Source organism: Zosterops lateralis, assembly GCF_965231275.1.
Source record: "Zosterops lateralis genome assembly, chromosome: 9".
Classification (NCBI taxonomy): Eukaryota; Metazoa; Chordata; class Aves; order Passeriformes; family Zosteropidae; genus Zosterops; species Zosterops lateralis.
Genome location: NC_139769.1, coordinates 28,000,253 through 28,027,041, shown reverse-complemented (window position 1 = coordinate 28,027,041; position 26,789 = coordinate 28,000,253). Strand labels below are relative to the sequence as shown.

At 43.5% G+C, this 26,789-nt stretch overlaps 1 protein-coding gene across 2 annotated transcripts; it reads right to left on the bottom strand.

Annotated features, from left to right (window-relative positions):
* Positions 1-25,832, bottom strand: SOAT1 (sterol O-acyltransferase 1). Of its 2 annotated transcripts, XM_083867207.1 has the most exons (17): positions 25,756-25,817; positions 25,081-25,164; positions 23,164-23,297; positions 15,718-15,776; positions 11,848-11,996; positions 11,692-11,751; positions 11,273-11,380; positions 9,303-9,585; positions 8,103-8,181; positions 7,390-7,471; positions 6,688-6,733; positions 5,456-5,585; positions 4,986-5,083; positions 4,411-4,509; positions 3,775-3,910; positions 2,875-3,020; positions 1-1,869 (listed from the first exon to the last, which is right to left on the bottom strand). In XM_083867207.1, the coding sequence occupies exons 3-17, from the start codon at positions 23,285-23,287 to the stop codon at positions 1,813-1,815; spliced, it is 1,656 nt and encodes a 551-aa protein (XP_083723333.1). In that variant the 5' UTR covers positions 23,288-23,297; positions 25,081-25,164; positions 25,756-25,817; the 3' UTR covers positions 1-1,812. The 2 variants fall into 2 exon arrangements, with proteins under 2 accessions (XP_083723333.1, XP_083723334.1); XM_083867208.1 differs by lacking the exon at positions 25,081-25,164 and having other exon boundaries at positions 25,756-25,832.
* Between the last annotated feature and the right edge of the window lie 957 nt (positions 25,833-26,789).

Here is a 26,789-nt window from a genome sequence, read left to right as displayed (position 1 = left end):
TGAATGATGATAAAATAATCAATTTAATTCTCAGGATTTTATATACGAATACTGCCAAATTTGAGCACATAGTTACTCTGAAATTACTTCAACAGTTTCATCAAACAATTTTTAGCAGGAGATGTTTTCACAGAAACACTATTTGGCAAATTTGACTGGTACAATGTTCTTTCTCAAGAGCATGATTCCTCTTACTGAAGACCTGGAAGAATTGAAGTATTCCCTAGCTTTCATGAAATTACTTCTGACTGAGATTAGTGAAAGCAGAAGCCCAAAAGAGTCTGAAGTAGCTTGGGAGACAAGTCCATCAATGGTCCAAATACTGCTGGTATGAAATACCCAGGGCTGTAGGTAGTAAGGAAATGCTGCTCCCCATTGGCAGTTTCTGATAACATTTGAATAATTCTAAAATATTCATCACCAAAGTTCTGGTCTCTATATCAGGTGGCCCTTCTCAAAGTTCAGATATGTCCATCAGGTGAGCCTGTCTCCAATAATGGGAGCTACAGTTCCAGCAAAACTGGAGTGATCTGTACCCAGACACTCTGGAAGTTCTGTTTAGCACCTGACAGGACAGGGGAGCTGAAGGAACATTAATTAATTGCTGTGGAAACACCAAACTGACACAGGGCCCTGCCTTTGCTGGTGTGTGTGGGAGGATGCCCTACCTGTTCACCAGGAGGGCAGTACCCAGGGAGCTGATCTCCTCCTGCCCTCTCTGATGTCAGGGCACACACAGGCAGGTGACAAAGCAGCTCTGGGCGAATCCTCATTCCCCAGCAGCATCAGAAACTTCTCCAATGCACACAGGCAAGGTGTGCTGGCACATTGAACTGCATGTGGCCATTTCAAACAAGATCATGCTCTGTACCTGTAAAGTTGATCCCATTTTACTTACAGTCATAATATTTCAAGTTTTTCTTAGTAAAGAAACACCCTTAACAACCTGTATACCTTAAAGCACCTTCCAAATTAAAGCAAAAGCTCTTTTACAGGTTAATGATGTTTAAAGAACTGATTACCTAGAGCAGGAGAAAGGAAGAGCAAGAAGAAAAGATACTCCCCAAGTCACAAAGGCCTTCAGAGAACAAAAGTGCTGTAAGGCAGTTGGGAACTAAATGAATACAGGGAAAACCAATTTTTGGTGTAAAAAGTCATATAAAGACCGCACACACCATACCCTGCTTCTGAACCTGCCTCAGCACAGTGACAATCCCTCTTCCTCTGCCCAGTTTGTATCTGTTGGCAGCCAACATACACAGGATGCAGTTTGAAGCCAGCCAGGAAAACTTTGGCCATCTTCAGAGCAAAGAGGGAAACACCCTGTTGGCTCTGCCACTTGTCCCATGTCACAGTGACAGGCAGGATCACAAAGAACAGAAGTTTTGTAGACATCCCCTTACCAGAAAGGAGAAAAAAAATTTGCAAAGGTATGGCTAAGAAAGATGGACGGATACCAACAATGAGCTACCAGCAAATCTGACTAGCTTGCCTCTTATCCAGAAAAGCAGCAACTTGGGGGGACCCCTGGATGAGTAGGATTCCAGTAGACTCCACCTTCATCTCAATGTTTGACTGGCATGGAAATGGCTCAAAGTGGGACAGCATGTAATAGATGCTGCCTTTGAAGTCTGTTGCAATCCAGGTCAACTGGTTTGCTCCAGCAATGTTTAAAAAATTTACAGTTTCTCCCCAATAATCAGGAGGCACAACTTCCCTTAGAAAAAGTCTGTAGTAAGTTAGAGCATTGGTCCAAATACTTGGAGGACACCTCTGTTTTTTCTGTGATGACATGGCCAGAGCACCCCATTTTCACATCTTCATGTGACACGACCAAGAGCGTGGCTTTAAATAGTCCAGGAATGTGGGCTGCAAAACATGGAGAGGCAGTAAATTAGTCACAGGCCAGCAGCTCCAGCTGTGGTATGAGCTGCTGAAATCAAACTTCTCTCACAGGAAAGATCAAACCACATTTCTGCACCCTACAACCCTGTCCTTGCCCTTACTAAGCAGTGCCTGGAGGTGTAAGTACAGCCACAAATTCTGTTACATCAGGGAAACACTGTGCCTGGTAGCCTATTGTATCAAAAAGCCAAGTTATTTATGATGGAAATTCTTAATTGAGAATCATACTGAAAATAGAGGCTGCCAAAGGATACCTTTGGTTAAAACTGAAGTCAGCTGGGACAGCAGGAAGTTTTATCTAGAACAGAATCTGGTACCAAGAAAATGAGTTTGAGAAAACGTCACCAAAACCTCAAACTATCTACAGGTAATCACTTCTCACACCACCACCCACTCCAGCCTGGGAGAGGCACAACAGGCACAGTTATTGTGGGCCTTCTACAAAAGTTTCTCCTGATTTCACTGGCCAAGTGCTGCAGTTCCACTGCCACAGCCTAAATGAGGTCTAACACATCCTCAGAAATGGGGTAACATCACCCTCAGCAGTGAAATACCAACAGCACAGAAGGAGCACTTACTGAAAGCACTTCTGTTAGGCAGCCTCTAGGCTAAATTAACCTGTGCCAAGGGAAATATAGGCTGGATATTAGGAGTAAGTTTTTTACAGAAAGGGCAATAAAGTATTGGAATGGTCTGCCTGGGCAGGTGGTGAATTCACCATCCTTGGATGTGTTTAAGAAAAGGCTGAATGTGGCACTCAGTGCCATGGTTTAGTTGAGGTTAGGGTTGGGTAGGACTTGATGATTCTGGAAGTCTCTTCCAACCTAATGATTCTGTGATTCTGTAAATATCTCCTAAGCAGCACCCTGGCAGAAAGGCTTGTGCCATTTAACTCCCACTCCTCCTGCACAGCAGGAGAGGCCAAGCACTCCCACAGCTGGTTTTCCCTGGGCAGGGGCAGGCACTCACATTGTCCGTGGGGCAGTACTGGCGGGCGTACCACTCCTGGCTGTAGAGGCAGATGATGACACCTTGGCCCAGGAACAGGGAAGTCCACATGATCACATTCCAGAAGGGCCCTTTTCGACGGTCGTTTAGGGTGAAGTTGAAGACCACTGAAAAAGGGAGAAATTTACGGCATTATTTAGAAACAAACTTAAGATTCAAGAATCAAAGATCAACTGATTTTACTGGACCTTCCCCTCCTTCCACTTCATCTCTGGAGCAACAAGGACACTGCATGACAATCTGATTATGCTTGGAATAACAGAGCAAATACTCTGAGCTGATTCTGACATTTACTCCCAGTAAGTTTGCCAACCAGCTGGCCTGGCTGTGTGCCTCTGGGGATCAACATTATTTGTGCTATGTTGGTCACCAGGGCATGGCAGGGGTGGCCTAGAGTTTTGGCTTAGAGGGCTCTAATAAACAAAAAAAGAAATGCAAGAGCTCTGACTTTTAAATGGGCTCTTCCTCACTGCAGTAGTGAAGTTATAGTTGCCTTATACTGTGACTTTATAGAGGAAAACTGACAAGCTGCTGACACACAGCAATTGAACTACAGCTTGGCAAAGAGGAAGCAGTGCGGCTAAACTCTGAAGTGTCACAGGAACAGCAGTGTATCACATAGATCTCTCTTCCTCACCACCAAGACCTTGATCATCTAAGCCCCAAGCTTCCAAATCCTCTGTATATAGGTGTGTATCTACTGAAAAAAATCCATTCACAAAGCTTGGACTCACAATTGCAACAACACTGTGTTAGTGCTGAAGGAACAGCTGGCATCATTATCAAAAGCACAAAGCATGCTTCTCTAGAAAAAGCCACAAACCCCATAGCCATTCCCACATTCTCTTCCTTGGAACTTACCTCCAAAACATGAAAACAGGCAGAAGAGAACTGGATAGAAGAAGCCAAAGCAGATGCTGAGGACATACTCATGCACAGCAGCTGACACGGTGAACACAGACAGCATGGCTGCTGCTCTGAACTTCTTACCAAAAAACTGGGAGAGAGAAGAATACCAAGTATTAGGATCTACTCTGCTGTGGTTTTTGTTTGGTTGTTGCAACACACTGGATTTTCCTCCCTGAGCTAAGAAGGTTCTCCTCCAGCCAAGAGGCATATGTGAAATGCTAAGTGCCTTACAGAGCACCTTGAGGTTTAGGTGTTTCTCTTTGGGTATATTTGTGGTTCCCTGCATTAGTACTTGTGCTGAGCCTACTCATTAAATACCTACCACAGCTCACGGAAAAGTGCAGCATCAGTCCTGAAGGCTGAGGGAGTCCCTGCATTCCTACATCTCAGCCCCACGTTTTGCACACATTAAGCACTTGGAAATGAGCAATGGATCTCTCTAAAAGCACAGAGGATCCCCTCAACAGCTGACATGAAACATTTTTGTGCTTCTAAACAGACAGGGATGCTGCATCTTGACTAATGTACCGTTTATCCCCAGTAGTTGAATGTTTAATTAACAAAAGAATACATCATCTTGTTACTCACCCAAAGGAAGTCTCTGTAGGCATAGTAATAGAGCCAGTCATGTACTACCACGTTCCAAGTTCTGTAGTAGTTTGCATAGGATGTGGAATTCCACCAGTCCTGAAACCACAATTGAAAGACTATAAATCTAATTAACTATAAAATATCCTAGAGGGCTTTTCTAGGATATCAAATTGAAAAATATTGAACAAAATAATACCAAGCTAACATAACACTTTGACCAAGCATTCCATTGCACTTTCAACATTCCACTTGGAGTACCAAGGTCTGGTTTTATCCCAAACTGTGGTGGCTAATGTGATAAAAGAACAAAAAGAGGGCTCATAGAGCTATTAGGTAAGTCTGGTGGCTGCTACTGTTTGTGGACAGGGTGTTTCACCTTAAAGCAACTCAGGCTGCCAAGCAGAAATCAAATCTGTTCTACAGCACAGCAACAAACTTAAGCCTTAACAGCATACCCGAAGCAAAATCCCACGGTTGCTTTATTTGGTAAAACACTTCAATTTCCTCCTTTTCTTTTTCCATTATGACAATGACTTTCAGACGCTTTATAAACTACGTCTCCTGTTTCTCACCTTGTAGAACATCCTGTCTGCAAAGCGCAGCATCTCGGCAAACGCGTTGAGCCAACAGTGAAGGAATGCAAAGAACACCAGGAAGAGAATCAGCACACCTGAAACAAGGGACATCCACACCAGTTCTGTCATGTTTTCTCTCAGCCACAAGCAAGAGCACCTAACACAGTCAAAAGCTGCTCTTATAGGCACTGACACAGATGAGCTCTATTGTTTTGTACGGGCAGCACAACAGTATTTCAGTTTCTCACCACACCAGGCCCTGTTCACCCAGAGGCAACTTGATTTGAAGGCAGTTAAATTCAAACCCAGCTTTGATTCGGTATTGCTGATTCTGAAGTTTTACCCCTTAATGCAGCAGTCTGCCCACAAGATCTTGTTTGCTGATCTTTGCCTGCCATGAACACATCTCAAATGAAGCACTTCTCCCTTCCACAAAGATAAGAGTCACTCCTGGATCTGGGCCTTACCTGGCAGGATGGAGTTGAAGATACAGAGGACCAGCCCTCGAAGGTTGAAGGTTTCCTGGCTGCTGTTGCGAAACTGAGGAATGCAGAGTCTCACAAAGATGTAGTAGGCATAGAAAAGTGAACCGAGCACCTGGAACAAAAATACCCCAAAACCTGACTTCAGAACAGGAGCACACAATTAACACATCACCACTTGCCAGCTCTAGGAGAGAACAGCAGCTGCCAATACAAGCCAAAATCATTTATTTTACATTGCTGCCAATAGATCTCCCTAAGGATCCAGGCAGAAAGAAAGTCACAGCAATCCCTGGAGCATGCTGACAGCCAGCAGCAAAATCAGCTTCTCTTTTCTACTACAGCAGCTGCCAATTTTTCCCAGTCCATCAACTCACACGTTTTGACACCAAAAATCCATGCCACTGCCAAAATGGAAAAAGTACCCTTGATCTACATCCAAGATAAGGGCAGAAATAATTGAAAAACACTTACTGTAGTTAAATCTAATATTAAAAGGTATTTTTCTTTTATTCCAAAGGAGACATTTACAGGCCAAAGCACCTCAGACTTTCTCTGGCTCATGAACTGATGTTGTGGATGTTGAGGTCAAAATGCCAGTCACTGTTGAAATACTCTGATGTAAGGCAGGTGTGTGCTCTGTCACCCTCTTTGTCCAACAGCAAGCAACCAAGGCTTGTTCATGCTGCCATTGTTTTAAAAAAAAAATGTTTTGCTCTTTAGGCCATAAATGCATTGTGTGACAGCAAAGGTTTCAGTCACACAAATCCATTACTTGGAAGCACGTACACAAGAAGCTACTGAAGTTCACGGCCACAAATGTGAAGAACTAGTCAACCTTGAACTCAAATAAGCACTGAGGACTTGGACTCCAGGTCTTGCTATTTCAAAATTGCTCTGAATATCTGCTGAGAGGAAGCTGTGCCAGTGCACCACAATCAGGGTGAAGAAAGAGGGCATGGATGTTGCTCTACACATACAAGCAGAGATTTTTTATCTGGAGGCTTGTTTAAGCAAATATTTTTAATTTTTCTTTTCTTTCTCTGGTGCAACCATTAGTGCAGCAAAATCACAGCTTATTTGTTAGTCACTGAAAAGTATTTTTTATTGATAGGCCCATGCCATGTAGAGTGATTTAATGCCAAAGAGAGAGCTGTTGAGCAACACATCTTAGATGATCTTCAAGAGTGCATCCTGCAGAAAGCTGCACCACTCACCTGTGCAAACTTGGTAGCTACATAGCTCCATCTTATTGTGGGATTCCTAGGAAAAAAGAACAGGATATCACAGCTAAACAGGACCTCAAAGCAGCAAACCCCTCCCTTCAATGACTTGAAGAATTTTACAGTTTTACTGACATATTGTCTGAAAAAAAAAAGGCTTTTGAATTCCAGAATTCTTAATCTCCTGACATCCAAGGGATGTCTGCCCAAATTTATGGTTCCTCACTTTAAACTACAGCAGAACTTCAGCATTTCCATAAATGGGAAGGTATCTGGAGGGCAGCACTGTCCAGTTCCTTAGGAGGTGGGGATCTGCTGACAATTGTGTGAAGGACTGCTGACTTCACACTGACAAAGTGCAATCCAGCAATGTACAGAAGAGTTTGGGAGTTCCCACCCTTAAAGGCTTCAGCCTCAAACTCGGAGACAGGGCTGCTTATTAGCACCACATAAAACACACAAGGTCCTATTACAGGAAATGTCTATCACTACATCATCTGTAGCAAGTTCTTAATTAGTTGAACTTCAAGTGAGTTTCCTAAAGAAATAAAAGCAGAACTCCATGAGCAAGTCTTGCCCATGACAGCTTAACCACATCTTTATGAAAGCTCTAACTCAAACTGATCACACCCTGGGGTGCTTAATGTTGGCTTCAGTTTTCAGACTACTTTAGTGTTCTGTTGTTGCTCACATTACCTGGGATAGTTGTCTCTGTAGATGAGGGTGGGAGCAAAGAGGAAGTACAGGTACTGAGAAATTCTGGGAATGTGTACTGTGCCTGGGAAGAGGGGAAATAAAAAACAAAAGAACATTCTGCAATCTTTTTACTGACAGTTCAGTTTCTCCAGTACCCTTTCACAAAACAGAACCCTTCTCACATCAGAAACCTCAGTCTGGAACTAAAGGTATATTTGCAGAGAGTAAAACAAACTTGACCTTTCAGATGGTGTGCATGAAGGACAGCTAACAAATGAGGGTAACCAACTATCTGCTAACACCTTGGTATCATATTTCCTTTCCTATGTAGGTTCAGTCCAGTCAGCTCTAGCATGCCTTGCTTAAAGGACCTTTTGTTCTGTGATTGCTGCCACTTCAACTAGAGCACTGAGCTGGAGATCTGCAGGCAACATCTAGGCACCTTTTACTCCTAGAAGCAGAAACAGGGAATCCTGGAGAACAAAGACTTAAGATCCAGAGAGGACTTAGACCTGAACAACAGTCCAGCTTGTTGTCTAAGACAACAGAAGATAAATTAAAAGGTTCAGGCAGAAATAATGACACAAAACCTTCAACCTCCCCATCCAAAGTCACCTGTTCAAATCCCACCTCTCCCCCTCCTGAGGGCAGCTCAAAGCAAAGGAAGGACAGCTGGAGCTGGCTATGTGAAATGGAGCAGGCAAATCACTCACCAGACTTGTCCTTCACTGAGGACAGGACTCTGGGCACGTTCTCCCGGATGAAGGAATGAGCCTTCATCACAAGGCGAACCTGAAAGGCCAAGAGAAGAGTGGCTTAGTGCTCTCATTTTTGCAACTTTCCAGTGAAGACTGGATCAAGCATTTTACAGCAACACCTTCAGCATCTTGATTTCTTTCCCATTTAGCCCTTTTACAAGGAAAGGGCTTCTTCCTCTGCCCACAAGAATGTTTAACTGTCACGAATTCCAAACTCTGCAAGGGGGATCATGCAGCAGCAACCATGGCTTAGGAAAGTCAAAACACATCTCATCTACACTTGCAGGACCACACACACACACAAGGACTCTGAATAACACCCGCAAGTCACTAATCAGCTAACTTTAACTTAAAATTGAAGGGAAACCTCTCTCCATTTCAGCAGGCCAGGATGTTTCAAAGTCTAGATGACTCCTTGAAGCTACACGTGTTGTACAGAAATTATCACTACCTGGGTGTAAGGTGGTTCCCCACATAAATAGTCCACAGCTGTCAAGCAGGTTTTTCTTTTAATTTTGTTTTAATACTGAAAAACCAGAATTAGGGCCAGTCCAAAGTTAATTCTTAAAACTCATCCCTGACCATCCTTGTTTTAACCTGATGGTCTGACCAGACCTCCACTCTTATACACTTCCCCTGCTCTCTGCCACAAAAGAAATTCCACTTCCAAACAAGTTCTGATTACAGAGCCAAGACACTTGCTTCTTGAGAACAGAAATGCCAACAGGAACCACTTCTTGACCATGCACTTGCTTTTTTTGGGTTTTGTTTTTAATTTTAAACAGGAACGTCACAGTTTCCTCATGCACTATGGCACAACATGTTCTTCAAATTGGTTTTAAGCACTTAGCATCCATGAGAACACCAGAAATAAATGGAATTTCAGTAAAACCCACAGTAAAATCTTAAATACTGGGTAAAAACCCACAGGTGGTTTCCAGGTCAAAATGAAGTTTATTCTCTACTCTTTCTTATTAGATTTGCTGCATGCAACTGTCCTCAAGTCTCAGAGATACTGCATCCACAGCCTTGGCTTAATTTAATGCATAAAAGGAACTCCTTTCCTAAAGGAGTCACTTTGAAAGTCACCCCTTCCATTCTGAAAATGAAATTCAGTGTATCCCAGGATAGAGAGGATACAGGGCAGGGACTTACCTGTTCCAGTATGACAATGAAGCGGGAAGCTGGAGGCAGGGCATAGGCCACAGCAACATAGGTTGGTCCAAACCCAAGCCCAGCTATTTGGAAGAGTGTGAACAGCATCCCATAGAAGAAAGAGTGGATTGCACGATGGGAGGAACTGGAATAGCCTTGGGCCCACCAGACAAAAAGGTTGTATGGAACAACTACTGTGGCACCGAACATGCACAGCCAAGTACAGAAGACAACTGGGAACTTCCCAAAAACAAAGACCAGGAGATCAAATCCGAGGACCAGCCTAGAAGGCACAAGGAGAGAGACAATTCTTGAGCATCCATTCTTTGATTAGAAATATTTCTACTCCATTAAGTGCCTAGAAAACACAAAGCTTCGAGATCATAACTGTTTGCCAGTCTGGATAGAGGTGACTGTGGTAATTTCAGCTCAGGGCTGTCTGTGGCAGCTTCAAGTGGCCACCCTCAAGTATCCCAGAAAATAAGAGTAGGACTGATGCCATCAGTGCTGCCAGGCACAGCTTACCTTCAAATCCCACAGGGCTTAAGCACATCTCTAAGATCAGCATGTGCTTTAAGAGTAGGCTCAAGCTCATCCCTCCTGAGAACAAGCACATGACTGAACAATCCACTGCTGAACCAGAGTCTGTGAGAGCTTTTGGGGAACACTCCCAGGACATCATCACTACTGCACTGAGACCCAGTTCTTCCCAGGGGTTTCAGCCCAAAGAGGCTTTTTCCTTGCCTCTATAGGCATGTGATATTTTAACATCCAGCACTCAAACCTAGTTTAATCCTTTTTTGTGGGCATTCCACATGGACTCCATTTAGAGGTTACCCAAAAGGCTCAGGGTCATTCAAAGGTCAGCCCAAATATGACCAACTGGTGTGCACCAGGTGCTTTAGTCCATTAATCAAACTTAAAACATAAGGACATAAACAAAAAGCTGATCAACTTCACTGCCTCTCACACTCAGAGTTTATTCCTACAATAAGCTTCTCTTCTAAACTAAGACCAGAGAAGATGACAGTGCAGAATATACCAGCAAAAGTTATTCCTTCTCAGGTGGAGACTCAATTGCAAACTGCATCCAAATTATCAGATCTACCTGAAACCACAGATATTATTTCTAAAGCAATCAGGGTATGAAGTCCTAGCTGATTTTAAGGTAAATACCCATTCTCCCCCAATGTCCATACACTAGTAAATTAGGATCAGCTAAACAACATTCAATAGCACATGAGCCTGTTCTTATACCCAGACTAAAGGGACAATGATTATAATCAAGATACAGCTCTGGTTTTGTACACTGAAGAGCAGATAATCAGCAAGATAAACATGTAATCTTACTTGTGTACATGAGATACAGCTTGCCAAAATACTATTTAAGCAACAAGTAAGTGTGAGGAAAGCAGTCTTTCACAATGCTGTTCACAAGTGGCTACCTGCAAAGCATTATCTTAGCAGAGACTCTGCCAACATCCTTGAGATTTCTCCTCAGGAAAAACAAAGTTCTATTTTTAGTTAAGTACAAGTACAGTGTTCCAGAACTGTCATTTTTAAACAGAGGAAGGACTGCTGAAGTATTTAAAGTTTTCCTAAGCAGAGTTCTTCTTCAAGCAACACAAGCAGCTGAAAGCTGCTATCTCCTTAAAGACACTCAACTGAAGTATTCCACATTCCCTTTTGCCAGCCTCGTGAGGAATGAAGCACGTTAGACTGAACTGTGTGGCCACAATTCTCAGTAACACATCAGTTAGCAGAGTTTTCCCAATAACCAGCTTTCCAATTTGAAATGGTCATGCCCTCTCAACGGTATTCTAATTACGCCAAGTTGAAACCCACACTCCCAAGAACACCCCAAGAAGGATTCCCCCTTCTTTCTGCACCAACCTGCAGGTTCATATGCATCTGGCACTCTGGAAGAGCTATCCCCAGCACTTCTCCTTGTCTTTCCAAGGCATTCTTACCTTCCTTCATCAATGAAGTCCACTAGAAGTGTACTGAGGATGAAGACAATGAGAAGAGCGATGAACATGTGGTAGATTGTCCTGATGTGACTCACTTCAAACAGCTCACTAAGGGAGAGACCAGAGTTAAGGTACATCTGGGGTGCCACAGACACTTCCTCAGCTTATCCTCAGACAAAGGATAATTAGCCATGATCCCAGTGGTACTGAGAGGGCTGTAATTAAGGTTTATATGTGCAAGATGCAGTACAGATATTTTAGAAAGAGAGAAGCTTGAACAGATTAATCCCCGTGGATTTGAACATAAGACTGTAGGTGGTGGTGGCAGGGAAAGTACCTCAAAGCAAAGGCTCATTAGTTTGCTATCAAGGGTATTTTCAGTGAATTTGATGAAATTACTTTGAAGTTAAGTTACTCACTCCAAGAGGGATCTCCTGGCAGTAAAGATTTTCCCATGTTCTGGAGGGGCCCTTGAATTCCTGCAAAGAAAGAAGAGAACATTTAAGAAAAAAAAAATGAAATAAAACTCCCAGGAAACATAACCTTGTTTTAGGAACAGCTTAAAAGGGACTTACTTGGCTTTGTGCAGTTCCTTCTCTGCACAGGAAGCTGGGAAAAGGGAGGCTGGAGATGAGGAATCCAGGAGTGCTGATTTTGCCACCAAACTGTTCACAAACTCTGTGAAGTGACTGTCCACCTCCTTCATGAAAGCTGGCTTCAGTTGCTGACAGAGTAAAAACACAGCAGTAAACTGTTTAACTTGCTGGAAACATTTTCATAAAATATAAATATTCTTTTTTATCCTGGAGCAGGACAGAGCAAGGCATCAAGAAAACATTTCTGTACCATGAGCCAACAGTTGGAGACTACTTGGATAAGACCAGGGCTTATCCTGGCCTGTTCATACACCTCAGGCCAGAGGACTTTGAATAACATTTATCTTCCCTATAAGATTCAACACAGAATTGCTCTGGTCTTTTAGAAGACTTATCAAAGTTCTGAGAATTTAGTTCTTTAACATTTAGTCCTCCAAAACTATATGCAATGAGCCTAGTGATGAAGCACAGCTGAGAGCCAAACCCTGAGCTCCTGAACATTCTGCCAGACAGCCATCACCTTCAGCACAGGCAAAAGGCAAGTTTCAAGAAATTATTTAAAATCTAGTTGCACATTTTGTTTTGTTTCTTAATACAAGTGTTTACTAGCCATGTTTGTCTGACCATCCTTTGCGTGGGATTTTTCCAGTTTGCCTCTAGATTCAAGGTGCAAGTCTTCCTACATGACAATTACATACCATCATTTCATCTGCTCTTCCTACTGATCAGCTGCTCAAAAAACACATATGTTTCCCAGATCAGAATTCCCATCTCCTATCACTTGCTCGTGTTGAAGGTTGAAAAGGAAAAAAATAACTGTTTTCAAGGAGGTTTCTGGAGAAGAGAGGGCTGTGTAGAGACCTCCCAACACCTCCCAGGGTCTGAAGGGACCTACAGGGGACTCAGAGAGGGACTTTCCATGAGGAACTGTAGTGACAGGACAAGGGGCAGTGGCTCCAAACTAGTGGAGGGGAGGTTTAAATTAGATGTTAGGAAAAATTCTTCCCTTTGAAGGTGGGGAGGCCCTGGCACAGGGTGCCCAGAGCAGCTGTGGCTGCCCCATCCCTGGAAGTGTCCAAGGCCAGGTTGGATGGGGCTCTGAGCAATCTGCTTATGGCAGGGGGTGGAACTAGATGATCTTTAAGGTCCTTTCCAACCCAAACTATTCCACGATCCTATAAAATACACGAATAGATCATGTATCTTACAAAATGCTCCTATTTAATGTGACAACAGCCAAGTAATTTTAACTCTCTGGCAGAAAACACAAGACAATTTGAAGTGAGACCACATACAAGCAGAAGACCCTGAAGCCACAATGGACCAGAACTCTACATTCCTCCCTTTTTATAGTGGTTAGATCCAAAGAGATCTCTTGAAACAAAAGCTGCAGTAGGAGAAGGAGCAGATTAATATTTAACGCTTAAAAACATTTTTTCTCCTATTTGGCAGCTTCCAGAATAGAATAAATAAGCTTCACCAGTGCTTAACAAAATTCTTAAGATCTGGCTACATTTAGATATTGCTTTCCTGGGAGGCAGGGGGTTGTCTCTGCAAGAGGTATGAACTTGTTCCTTTAAAAACAGGAGGAAAAAAATAAACAACAAATATTGAGTGCCTATGAATATAACCTGTAACAGAAGACATTGGTGCTCTCTGGTACAGCCTAATTTTACAGCATACATGCATGTATCCCTACTAAAAAGTCAAATACAAGTTCCTACTTCTGTTGGAGTGCTCAGATTTCCATGCTAAACAAAGCACTACTCATTCCCATCAAAATGCTTGGTGGTTTTTTTTTTATTTTTATTATTATTTATTTTATTTTTTTAACAGTGTCTCCCCTTTCTTAGCCTAACCTCTCCTCAAGTGAGGGAGGAGATATTTAGCAGGTGATATTTCCTTAAAGTACCTCTTTCCTCTGGCTGGCACTCTGGTGAGACTGCCTCCTCCTAACACAGCCCTCCAGGGCTGATATCAACACATGTTTGGATTGGGAGAGCAGGGCATGAGTTCTTAACAGATTAAATAAGATACCAATCAGACTACAGACCCTACAGTAATTGCAACTAACTGTAATTACAAACCAAAAACCCTTAAAAGAATGCTCTGCTATCAAAAGCAGAAGCTGGTCAATAATAAAAAATTGATGACAAGTCAGAGAAAGTTGAGGGAAGTAACTATTAATTATAAAGTTGCAACAGTTCCCTAGAATTTTACTCATCCTAACAGATTTAGTCATTTTTGTCACTGACATGTGACAACACCCAGCCCTGACCTAGTGACTGAACACACCATTCTCAGCTCCATTTAGAATGAATAATTGTGGACTTTTAGACTGCAGATGCTTGAAGAACTCCTGTGCATGAGTAACACCCAGCTCCTACAAATCCCATTTACACCTTGACCAAGATTTCACAAGTCAAGCATCTGCCCCGAATTTAGATACCTCTCACAGAAAAGGTAAACTGCACTCCAAGCAGTGGTTCCCACAACAAAAGGGCCCAGCACTCCAGGAATTCTCAGGTATTTTGAAGTAGAGTTTTATTTTTTCCACCTCAGCCTTGAGACACTTGAAACAAATCTGCAAGCTGCATAACTCAAAGCTTAAAATCTGACCTCCTGTATTTTGGGAGAAACTCCAGCAAGTAAAACAACACTGGTTTTCTAGGATTCTCTTTGTGGGTAAGAAATCACTTTGTCTCAAAGCTAGTGACCAGGAGAAAAACAAGTAACAAGAGACACTCCTGAAGAAAGAAATCCAAGGCCAAGTTGTCCCCTTGCCACCAGCTAGTGCTCCCTGGAACTTCCAAAGCTGCTTGTGCTTTACATTGAAAGCCTTCTCCTGCAAACACCCACTGCCAGCACAGTGATTAACAATGACTGTTTTGTCTGTAGAGAAGTTACCAGGCTTGATCTCCTGTTCTCAGTAAGGATAAACAGGATTAGACAACATCCAAAATAAAATTCTGAACTGACTACCCTTCTAAAGGGCTGAATTTTACGAGGTTCAGAAAAAAAATAGTCTGTTATAAATTATACACCACATATAGAGGTAGGGAGGAAAAAAAAAGTGAAACAGGAAAATATTTCAAAGGTGCAAGGTATTTTTCTCTGTCTTCAAAGTATCCACTCCCTACTATTCATGTCAATCTGGCACAATTAGATTACTTCAGATTTACCATGAAATTTTCAGCAATAAAATTATGCAAGAGTGCAGGGCAATTCGCCCTGAAGGACATGGGTGCCACAAAACAATGGTTAACAAGGAGGGTGCAGTTCATCCTTAGCCAATTTCATTTAATTTGGGCATAAATCACCTTAATACAATCTAAGACAAAGGCAGCCCACGCAAATGCAGATGGTGCCAGAAACACGCAGTGCTATTTTCTTTGAGGATATTGTTCACTGACAAAAAGAAAGAGACCAAAGCTCAGGAAGGTCATCTCCACAGCCAGGGCAGCAGAGCTGTGGGATGCAGGCTCCGTGCTGCCCTTTATTCGGTGGAAAGCAGGACACAGCATTTTAAAGGCTCAATATATGCAAGCAGGCTGGCTAATCATCACACTGCCAAAAGTTAGTGGTAAGGACATTTCCATTTTATTTACAGGTCTCAAAGTTCATTCTTATCTTTGGACTTCAATCTATTGGGGTCAAGTAAGACAGAACCTCATTAGGTAACATTAGCCCTCTGTGCAAAGTGGGAGAGAGAAAGAGGGCTATGGAAAAGTCACTGCACTCAAACTAGGACTCTGAATAGGGTTATTTGTGTTCCAGGGTTAATGACTCTCCAAAACACTTCCTGGGTCAATTGTCCTGCTCCCCACCACAAGCAAGTATTGTGTTTACCTCAGCTTCTGCTATGAGCTGCATCTTCCTTGTTACCACGTGGTCGACATCAACCCAGCCTAAGGAAGGAAAGCAGATATTGAATATTTTTAGTTGCATGTCTGAAAACACAAAAAGCACAGCACAGTAGTTCAGACATCAATTTTTCAATAGCATTTCTGACTTCTAATAGGGTCCCACTAACTCAAATAAAAGCTGCAAGAAATACATAAACTATGACCATGTATTTTAGGATCACAGCACTGAGGCAGTAAACAGCTGAAGTATGCTGGATTTTATTTTTCATCAGCAACTTTGCAAATATTTCCAAGGTCCCTAACATATTCATCCTTGAAGCAGCAATCAGAACGACCCTTAGAAGGTCATTTCCAAGTGTGCTCATTTTTTATCAAGGTTTTATCTTAACCAGACAAAGTTAGTTTGTCTGGAGGCCTCTACATTGCCAACAGACAAGGCAGTCAGTCATAGCTATCAGTAAAATACCATGATCAGCTCTAAGATAGGCTGAATGGCAAGTTGGACAGTTATCCTGTGCTCAAACCTGGCTATTCCCCACTTCTTTTATTCCCCAGGAGAAGTGCTAGATATCAGTGTGACTGTATTCGTCAATATGGTTCACTGTTTAAGTAAACAGTCAGGTCTAACTTACCATCAATATAATCTGACTTTTGTCATTACTAACACCATTGGCCAACAGGTAAAGCCTCAAATGCCACCTTTCCTTTGCATTAAAAGCCACATCTGAGATGTCATCTCTGTGACATCAAGAGGAACAACACCCACAGGTCAGACATTTCGGACTAGCTGTGTTTTAGGACAAGCACCAGCTGGGGTTTCACTTCTCCAATAACAACAACACAGAAGATAATGTTAATAAAACAGAGAGACTTGCATATGAAGGAAAGTCAAGATTGAAGCAGCAGCACCCATCCCCCTATAATACCAGTCAGGGTGAAAAGATAGCAGCAAACCTTGCCTTGTTCATATCCTTTAGCATTTGTAGCTACAGCACCACCTTACACACCAACACACAGCATCACAACCTGCATGTTTGGTTTCTAAGACAACATTGCCACTTTTAGAAAAAGAAGGTTCTGAAGTGATCCCCTGATAAGATTCCAGGGTAGCATGAGCTAACAGATTTGCTGTAGAGGTGCCAAAGTTGTGCTGCTGTGAGACAGGAAAACAGACTGATAGAACTATCACAGCGCATAACGTGGCCTCCCTGTATGAGCATGGTCTCTACACAAAATGCAGGTTTGTTTTCAGAGCAGGAAGTGCTTCTGTGATGCTCAGGAGCCTCAGTCAACCTGTTTGAGCAACTGGTTTTAAGTATTTTAGGTAGAACTGCTTCAGAGATTACTCCAATTCCAGTACTGGAAAAGAATACAACAACACAAGAAACTTTATCTTCAGTGCAGCTATGCTCAGTTGTTAGCATTAATTCCCCTTCCCACCCATCAAGAAGGAATTTTGATTATTTTCTGCCTGCAAGATTTTTTGGGTATTTTCTATCTTCTTTACAAGCTACAGACTTAAGGACAGACCAGCAGCCTATTACTTAGCAGACTTCTAATGTAACAACAAACAAGGAAACTGCTTTACACCATTGATTTTGGCAGCATCTAAGATCTGTTTTTACAAAAATAGAACTCCTGGTTGCTAAGCATCTCACCTCCAAGATAAAAAAAAAAACCAAACACCTCAGCATTTAAGCTCATTGTGCTGTTACACTTGCAGGACAGCAGCAGTTTAGAAAACAATTTAAGAAGAATCTAAGATATCCTTGGGCCACTCAGCTCATGCACTTTGCTGGTCTCAAATAGATTCTCCCCCGACACATTAAAAAAAAATAAAATTAAGTTGTTCCACAAGCAGCAGAACTGTATCCCCTTCAGATGTTCTCAGTGGCTGTACTCCCTCACTGTGCCACTCCACCACTGCACTTCTATTACTTCTATGGGAAGAACCACCTTGTGCTGACTGGCTAAAAAGCAGAACAGCTGCTGAGCTCAAAGAACAACTAACCTTCCCCCTCAAAAAACTAAGAATTTGTGTCCCTGACCCAGCTGCCAGTCTTCAAGATGATATCAAGTTTGCTTGAAGCCACCCAACAACAGCCACAGAGGACAGGACACATGGGAATTAAGGAATTGCATTATCTCCTTTTATAGATAAGCTAAAAATAAAATAACCAGTTCTTTGACCATATATTTCCTGTCAGATCTTGCCTTTGAAGCCTCAGTCATTAAAATCTCATATTAAAAACTACCCAGGCACAGCCCACTTTGGAAATAAAGCACCCTTTTAGACTAGAAGACCTTAAAATTTGGTGTAGCTTTACATATACCAAATGTCCAGCTTTAATAGTTGTACAAGAAATGAGGACAGTCTCCGACCTGCTGATGTTGTAATTGTTAAACTGGAATTTAAAGTGTCTTCCTGTCACTTTAGTTGCCCTCATACTAGTGTGCATGCACAGAAAAGATTAGAAACACTGCATCTTTGAACAGGTTTTAAAATCAAGATCCCCATGGCTTCAGTCTAAGCAATGCATTTGACAAAGTAAACTCACCTGTGAGCTTGCCTTTCTCAACACAAAATCTTCTGTAGAAAGAAAACCCACCTCAAACCAACCCAATTCTGCTGTATTGCATCACCCCATAAACCCAGCTGTGTCACAAGGCAGATACCAGAGAAAAAGCACAACATCTTTAATCACTCATCCTCCCTTGCACAAGACACCACTTATGTTCTGTCAGGTCACTGGAGAAGAGATTCATCACATGATTTTGAATCTACAAGGAAATGTGCAGTGCTGAGAAGTCCAAATCTTCACTTTCCTTTGGAGCTGCAAATGAAGTCTGGATCCCTCTGTATCACTTTGGGATTGCCACAGCATCATAGAAAATTGGACTCAAGGCTATACAATGAGGCACATCTTTGCATTTAAAAGAAGTTGAGACATACCTTAAGAAAACAGTAAGTATATTCAAAGTCATGAGAAAGTTGTCTTGAAGACTAGTAAGAAATAGTGGCCAGTTTCAGAGGAGGCTTAAGAAGGGCTTGCTTTGGGAGAGCTTTGTTCACAGGGAGAAGTTTTTATTCCATGGCATTGGGTTCCCTTCCCATCAGCAAGGACATTAACAAGATCTTGAGAGGACCACTGGTCTTGGGCTTGATCCTTTTAGAATGTGACTTCTCTGTACAGACTGAGTTCCAAGCAGGCTCAAAAGTCAGAAGAAAAAATTATCAAACAATTTAATTGTAAGCTTTGTTTCACTCTGAAAACCAAGCCAATAAAAAAAAAAAAAAAAATCACCTTTAGATTGAGAAAGCTTCTTAATTGTTGAGAAGTTGAGCAACTAAAGTTTCACAAGATTGACAATGTACCTCTTCTAAAGGATCTTGTTGTCCCCTTTTCAACCCACTCTTGCACATGTTACAGATAAGTGACATTTGAAATGTGTAGAGGAGAGAATCACTCATATGATGTTGGGGCTGCAACTTGGGATCCAAAAAAAAAAAAAAAAAAAAAAAAAAAAAAAAAAAAAAACACCCCACAAAAAACCCCAGCTTTGTTATTTCTTGGTAAGACAACTTCCCATTCAAGAGGTTAAAGCAACACAGGCAGAAGGACTTCACTACTGTCAGTCACCTGGATTTAAAGGCTCCCTCTCCAAAAACACTGAAGATATTACCAGAAGCAAAGCAATATTAAAAGCAATCTAGTGCAGGGCTACTGTAAAGAGGGGAGGAATTCCATACTGCTACAGTACAACACACATTAATCATTCGGTGCTAATGAACCCTTATTCTTACTTATCGTAATTTATTTGGCCACTCAGCAAGTAGAGGCAAGTTATGAGTAGACTCAGCTGATCTGTTTATAGAATCCACAGGTCATAGGTCACTGCACTGCAGCTGGGCAAGTATTTATCTTAAACTGTCAGTTCTGCAGGGACACAGAACCCAAACAGCCCCTTCACCAGCAGGAAGGAACAGCACCATTTTCTACATTATGCTACCATGCCCACAGGCTCTTCACAAGAAACTGCTGAGCCTTCATCCAACCCACAGGTTCCAAACCATGACAGCCCCTAGAATTACCAGAATCCACCTAGACAAAACAGCTTTTTGATCTATCTCTCAGAAACACATCCCAGATATTCAATTCAAGCAGCTTAATCCACAAGAAGCCTGTTGAAACACTGAACACTCATTGCTGTGAGTCATACAGCAAAGGCTAAATCCTTCCAAATTGCTCCCTGCTGGAGAGCTCTCTCCTCCTCCATCTCTCTGTAGGCACACACACAATTTGTGCATCACCGTGAACTTTTGTGCTTCACCAGGGATGATCGATAGTAACCTCCCCACTGGAAGATAACAGCTCCTTTCTAAGATCAGCATTACCAATCAGGCTTACTCACACCAAACAGATATTCCACACAGCTTGTTTGCACATCAGCCTCCAGAGACTTCCCTGATTTCTGGGCAAACAAGAACAGACTCCAAACCCATCATTTTACTGCTCTGAACAGACTATCTGAGCATTTCAGAGGCACACTTATGATCCCTGTCCTCTCTAGCCTTTTAAGATCTATCCATGCAGTTTCTGTTATGCTCATTCCAGGTGACTGGTACAGTCAGATACCAATATCCCATTAGGCAGGACAGTTTTATATTTCTCTATGTATCTCCTAGTGAAAACATATAAAAGTAATCTTGTTAAGGAAGCCTGGCTTTTGACAGGGGGTTATTGCCACCTAGATCATCTGCTGACTCCAAGCCAGGACCAAATTAGTTGTTTAATTACTACACGGGAGCTAATTCAAGGAAGAGAAATGACATACAAGACTGAAGTTCAGCTACTCTGTCAAAGTGAAATTGCAGGCTAAATAATTACATGATAGAAACAAATCAAGGCATAGAAAAAATCTTCTGGCAATCTCCAAGTTATGAGTATTTCCACACTTCTGTAAAATTTGGTGTACGTGATTAAAAACTATTTGATCTCAGAACCCAAACAATGAGACAGTCTTCAGAAGCATTGAAGAGTCAAGAAAAAAAAACAAACCACAAAAAAACTCAACTGTACAAATGGAAGAGTCAGACCTACTGTGGCTCTAAAGCCAATACATGTATTAAAATTATTCCTCTAAGTAATTTCAGATCAGCTAATGGATTTGGGTTTTAATGAAGAAAGGATTAAGGGCCCAAAAGTTTCTGTAGAAAGTTCACACACTTCTGGAAACAAATCAGTTGGCCCTGGACACCTCAGCTCTTACTGTAGAAAGCAGATTACGTTTGGTATAATCAGAGAGGATCAAGGGTGGGTAATCACGTTAAGGGTTTAGTTTTTCTAAGGCAATAACTGCCACAAACGTGCTACAATATTTACTTCGGTGCATTCTTGGCCTGGCTAGAATCCCTTGACTGCAACAAAGATGCATTTTGTCTAAAACTCTTAGTAACACCCAGCATTAAGCTGTTACAGTACAAAAAAGCTGTTGCCAGACAGCAGATCATTAGCCTCACACTGCCTTTGTGCACATCGGCACTACGGCCTTAGAAACAGCTATTCAGGGGAGAATGGCCAGGACAAAACAAAGAGAGAAAACATCTAAGCCTGCTTCTTCTGAGAAATTCTCCCTCAGCCATGAAAGTCCTACCTAGTTACACAGGCACCCTGGACTACGTGAACAGGCCACTGTGTGCAACTCATGAACACTTTAGCTTCATAAATCTTCAACCTTTGGGTCACAGAGCAGTTGATTTCACTCCCCTGTACAGAGGAATTCCTGACCAGAGGGATGCATCTTTCTCCCATGCCTCAGGGCATGATCAGATTCATGCCTCCTACCTCCCCGTGTTATTCCTGTTGTCACCAGCGCTGAGCTGAGGAAAGCAACACTTGGTGACACCTCTGCTCAGTTGGCAGCTGCCTTGGCAGATAAGATTCACTCAAGTCTTGACTAGCCATGATTCCTCCCTGCTGTCCTTCACTGCAGTTTGTCTGGGATTAAAACCACACTGCATTATTCCAATCCAAAAGCCAGGCACATGGAATCTTCCAAGAGATCTACCCCAAGATGTTTTGTTTGCTACACTCTCACAGTATCTCCCCTGCAGTGAGGTTTTGCCACATCTCAGAGGTGTTAAAATGAATGGCCTGTAAAGACAGGCACACCCACCAATCGAGTCCTAATTATCACTGCTCTATTTAGGACTTACCCTCCACTCATTACAGTTAAGGAGTTTCCACACACGAAAAGGTTGAAGTGGTGGAACTCTACTCCCAAGCACAGCATCACTGGATTCCAGTGACACCAACTCCCTGCAATTTTCTAATACAGTCCCATTCATCCAATTAAAATTACTGTGCCACCAACCAGTTCTCCAAGCAGTTTGTGGGATGGCTTTCTCTCCACTGCATTTTATTTTCAATAAGAAACCTGACTTGTCCTAAATTTAAACTTGCTCCAGCTTCCATATCAGTTGAAAGAAGTCCTGTTGAAATAGTGATGATAACCAGAAGCATATCAGTGAGAATTATCTCCTTGAGTCACTGGCACCAGGTTTTGGATCTTGTACTCACATGATGATAAACTACTTTAGCTTTTTGCTTAATCTATCTCAGAAAGCAAAAGGAAACAAGCTGCAGTTTCATTTCTAACCTCCTTATCACCAGGCTGGAGTGTGGTACAGCATAAATCAGGAATTACAGAGGGGTCACAGAGTCCACAGCAAAAACCACTCACAGTGCCACACAACTGTCCCTGCAGCCCAAGGGACAGGGCATGGCAGCAGTGATCCTTCCAGAGCCAACATAACTCTTAAGGTGATCACAAAACAAATGAACACAGACACAGCTGTTTGTTGTTCAGTTTTCTGGTGGCCAAGATTGAGTCTTAATAAAAGGGAGCTGTCCTGACATAAACAGAGTTCCAGAGCAGAAGAGAATCATTCCCTGTGGCATTCTACTTCCACCTGTCTGTCTGGTGGACACACCACCTCAGCTTGGTGTGTTAAAGACCATTTCCTTCCATCTTGAGAAGTATATATATACTTAAAGGTTGTAAAGGAAGCGAGATGAAGTCCCAGAAAAAGCATTCCCTAGGATTACTCAAAAGTGTTGCCAGGAGGGATTTGTACCATTTACAGCATTAATGAATCTCTTCCTCCCGTGACAATTAATCACTGTTTTAGATCCCTGCAAACACTGCAGTGCACAGCTCCTGAGAAAAAGCTCTGCAGGAGAGCACCCCAAACAACCCACTCCTGCTGAAGGGATGCAGCTGGGACAGAGGGAGCTCCACCTTCAGCACTCCCAGAGACAGAAAAACAGAAATGAAGAAGCAAAGAGGCAGAGCCATGAGCAGAAAGAGCACCTTAAAGGAGATCACACGCCAGAGATGCAACCAGAGCTGAGCCACTGAGTCTCACCATTGCTCGTGTTTTGAAAGGACCTCTCATTCTCAGGTCTCCTCTCTGTTTCTTCATTCTCAGGGGTCTTGCAGGTCACAGTGGAGCCAGACTGGCGTTTCCTGATGCAGTCATCACCTGCCATGGTTACCTAGCTAGAGTAGAAAAGGAGAGAAATAATTAATGACAAAAATCTCATTTACTGTTCAATAATATATTTACATAGCCTTTTTAATATTGAGGTTAGAATTTTTTAATATTGAAGTAAGACCTTCTTCCCTTTGTTATGAATTCAGAGCAAGGATAGAGGAAATTCAGCACACACTTGAATTAGTCATTTACTGTTGATCACACTTCCTTTCCCTTACTACAACAGTACAGGAACAAAGTAACCAAGTAAGTTCTCCTATCACAATCAAAACATCTCCCTAGAGACTTTATAACTACTTAAAATAACTTAAGCTTTTGCAAAATCTTTAAAATTACAAAACTTGCAATTCTTTCTGACAGCCAGGTAGACATCAAGACTTGTCTCCTGTGAGATATGGCAGGTTTACTTTGTGGAATCTCCAGCAATATTTGACCTGAGCCCAGCCCCTTCCTTGTCAAGTTCTCAGCTGTTGCTGCAGCAGCAGCTTCCTCAATGGATCCCTGCGTTCTGCTTGGCCAGACAATGGTTGCGTTGCAAATCAAGGAAAAACAGGAAGAGAATCAGATCTGAACTACACCAGGGTCAATGGCAAAGGTCACTGCTGGGGACAGAGCTGCCAGCAGGGAGCACCTGGAGCTCCACATGCAGGATGAAAACAAAATTCCCAGCTAATGAGAAGTGGACAAGGAGACTCTAATTTGATCACAAAGTGCTCTCCCAGAACACTCTCCACAAAACTCAACCCAAGAATCTCTTGGAGATGTAGCTACAGCCAGGGACAATTTGCAGATTTTTTCCAGAAAACCTCACAGGCATGCACATAACCACATTTCCAAGCTTGATATAGTTTTTCATCTTGGCACAAACTCTGCAGCAGATGTGTTTAGCTGCTAGTGAACAGCATACGTGCACCAGCACAGATGAGCTGTTACAGTCAGGCCAGGAAAACTCAGGAACTGCCGAAAAAACTAATTAAGGATGGATTTCCTCAGAATAAGGAGGCTGGTACATCTGCAAAAGGGAAATAAAACTATGACCAGAGGATTTCAGAACTCAACTTCCTGTGCTTGTCCCCTTAGTAGGAGAGTCTCCTACTCTCAGGTGACACAGCATGCAGGGGAGAAACACCAGCCACCAAACAAATCAATAACTGGGTGAGTTTTCCAGGTCAAACAGAGGACCAAAGTTTAATTCCTGTCTCAGGACACTTTTCACCTCCTTTGAGGTTGGGAAGGCACTCCTTCCTCACCGATGCAGAGTGGTTACAGTACTCTTTCTGAAAAATTCTTTCTTATTGAAAGGTTAACAGAAAGGAGTTAAAAATAACCGGCCTTAGGGTGGGAGGAGGAAAAGTCATGGGTGGCATGAAACAAAAATTAAAACAAATAATTTAAAGAGTTAATAATTCAGATAGGCTAAATTATCCCAGTACATCCTTTTCCACACAGAAACACGAAGTCTGCTAGGGGAAATCTATGGAAACAAATATTTTCCTAGTTTAGTTCCCATATGAACAAAGGTGCAGCATTACAGTACCTAAGCAATTATCAGCCCTTCCCGCCCATCTCTGCCAGAACAGAAACATTCATGACACGATGTCAGGATAACTCCAAGATTTTCACCACCCGCCTCACAAGAGGAAATCGCTCCTCACAATTAGTAAACAGTCACTCTTTTCACCCCACTCTGAGGACATCCACAGCTGCACATAAAGTTTGTGGACCTACAAACCCATTAACAGGTTTCCTAGCAGAAACTCCCTGATTTCACTGATTTACGGTACTCACAAAGGGCTCAGAGACCTTGAGCTTCTTCCCTTTCTTCTTTGAGTTGTCTTCCCTTTCCACAAACTGGTAATTAATTAGAAGATGCTTTGGGAGAAAAGCAGCACTTTACAGGAAGCTCATCTTTGCATTTCAAAAGGCTCAGTGAGGAACAGCTAACAACCATGGAATGGTTTAGGCTGGAAGGGACCTTGAAGATCACCTAATTCCAATCTCCTGCCTCGGACACGAATCACACTAGATAGCAACCTTATCCCAAAGGCTTTCAGCTCTCTAAAGTTTTCCTTGGCCTCTCGGCCCTGGGGCACAGCACCAGCTCGCAGAGCCGGACCCTCGGTACCCGCAGAGCGAACCACACAGGCACCCACACAAAGTTAAGGTCACTCCACAAACCAAAGTTAAGGTCATTCCACAGCTCATCCGCAGGGCGCACAACACTCTGCAGGAAAAGCTTTTCTATCCGAAGCTCGAGGACACGGCTGGGAGCTGCCCACAGCGCTGCCCGGGCTCCGAGCCAGCCCCAGCCCCTGCCCCGCTGCCTCCCCGCGCAGCCCCGCCGAGCCCCAGCCCCGAGCGCCTGCGGGAAGCCGCTTCCCCCGGGGGCGGGGCGGGACGGAGCGGACATGTTCCCGCGGCCGGTGCCGCGGTCGGGGCGGCCGCCAGCCCGCGGAGCGTCACCTGAGGGCGGCCGAGCCGGAGCCGCTCCCGGAGCCGCCGCCTCCTCCGCGCCCCGCTGTCCCGGCTCCCGCCGCTCCTCCCGCCGCGGCCTCTTCCCGGGGCCCGCGCACGTCACGGCGCAGGGGGCGGGGCGAGCGGCGGCACCGCCCATTGGCCGAGGAGGCGGCCCCGCGGGGGCGGGAGGCGCGCGCCGCGCTGGGTGGGGGGGGCTTGGGGAGGGGCGGCACGTGAGGCGCACGTGGGGCGCCCGCCCCCCCCCCCCCCTCAGTTTCCCGCCTTCCCCCCCTCAGGCGCCGCCGCCTTCTCCCGGCGCTCCGGGGGCGCGAACGGAAGCGAGGGAACAGAGGCGCCAAAAGCGTGGTGACCCTCGGTTAAGGGCTGAGGGAACACCCAAGGCTGCTAAATGCTCGGAAATCAGAGGAGCCGCGAGCAATCGAAGTTTTGTCAGTAAGCTGCACACTTAGCGTGGAAACTGGTGTGCTGGTCCCTGCTGTAAGATAGGAGAAAAGGGAAGAGACACAGAAGGAGATTGATTAATTAAAGAGGGAGAGAGAAAGAGAGAAACAGAGAAAGAAAGATATGAAAAAAGAACGAATTAGAACGAAAAAGAGGTCACCGGTTCTGGTTCGGCCTCAGTCCATCTAAAGGAATGTCAGTCGTGGTTCCAGGGTGTCGATCCCAGCTGTGGCCACCCAGTCCAGGTCCAGGTGGGCTCAGTCACCCCACGGGCAAGGCCTGTCCTCGCCCTGAGGGCCCCCCCTCCACTGCCCACACCCCAGGCACAAGGAAAACTTATTTAAAGGAGTTGGGAGAACACAGAAGTCAAGGCCAGGAGGGCCCAGTGGTGTTATGTGTCTTTGTCCTTCAGTGGGAACACATGGGTTGCTCAACAAGTGCTTCCCCCGGCACCAGGCTCAGCACAAATGTGTGTCCTACCCCCTGACAATCTTCCAAACCATTGCCAGGATAGGTATTTTTACAGGGAAGTAAAAATAGTGGTAGTTTTATTTCCCTTTACATGGAGTGTCCCCCAA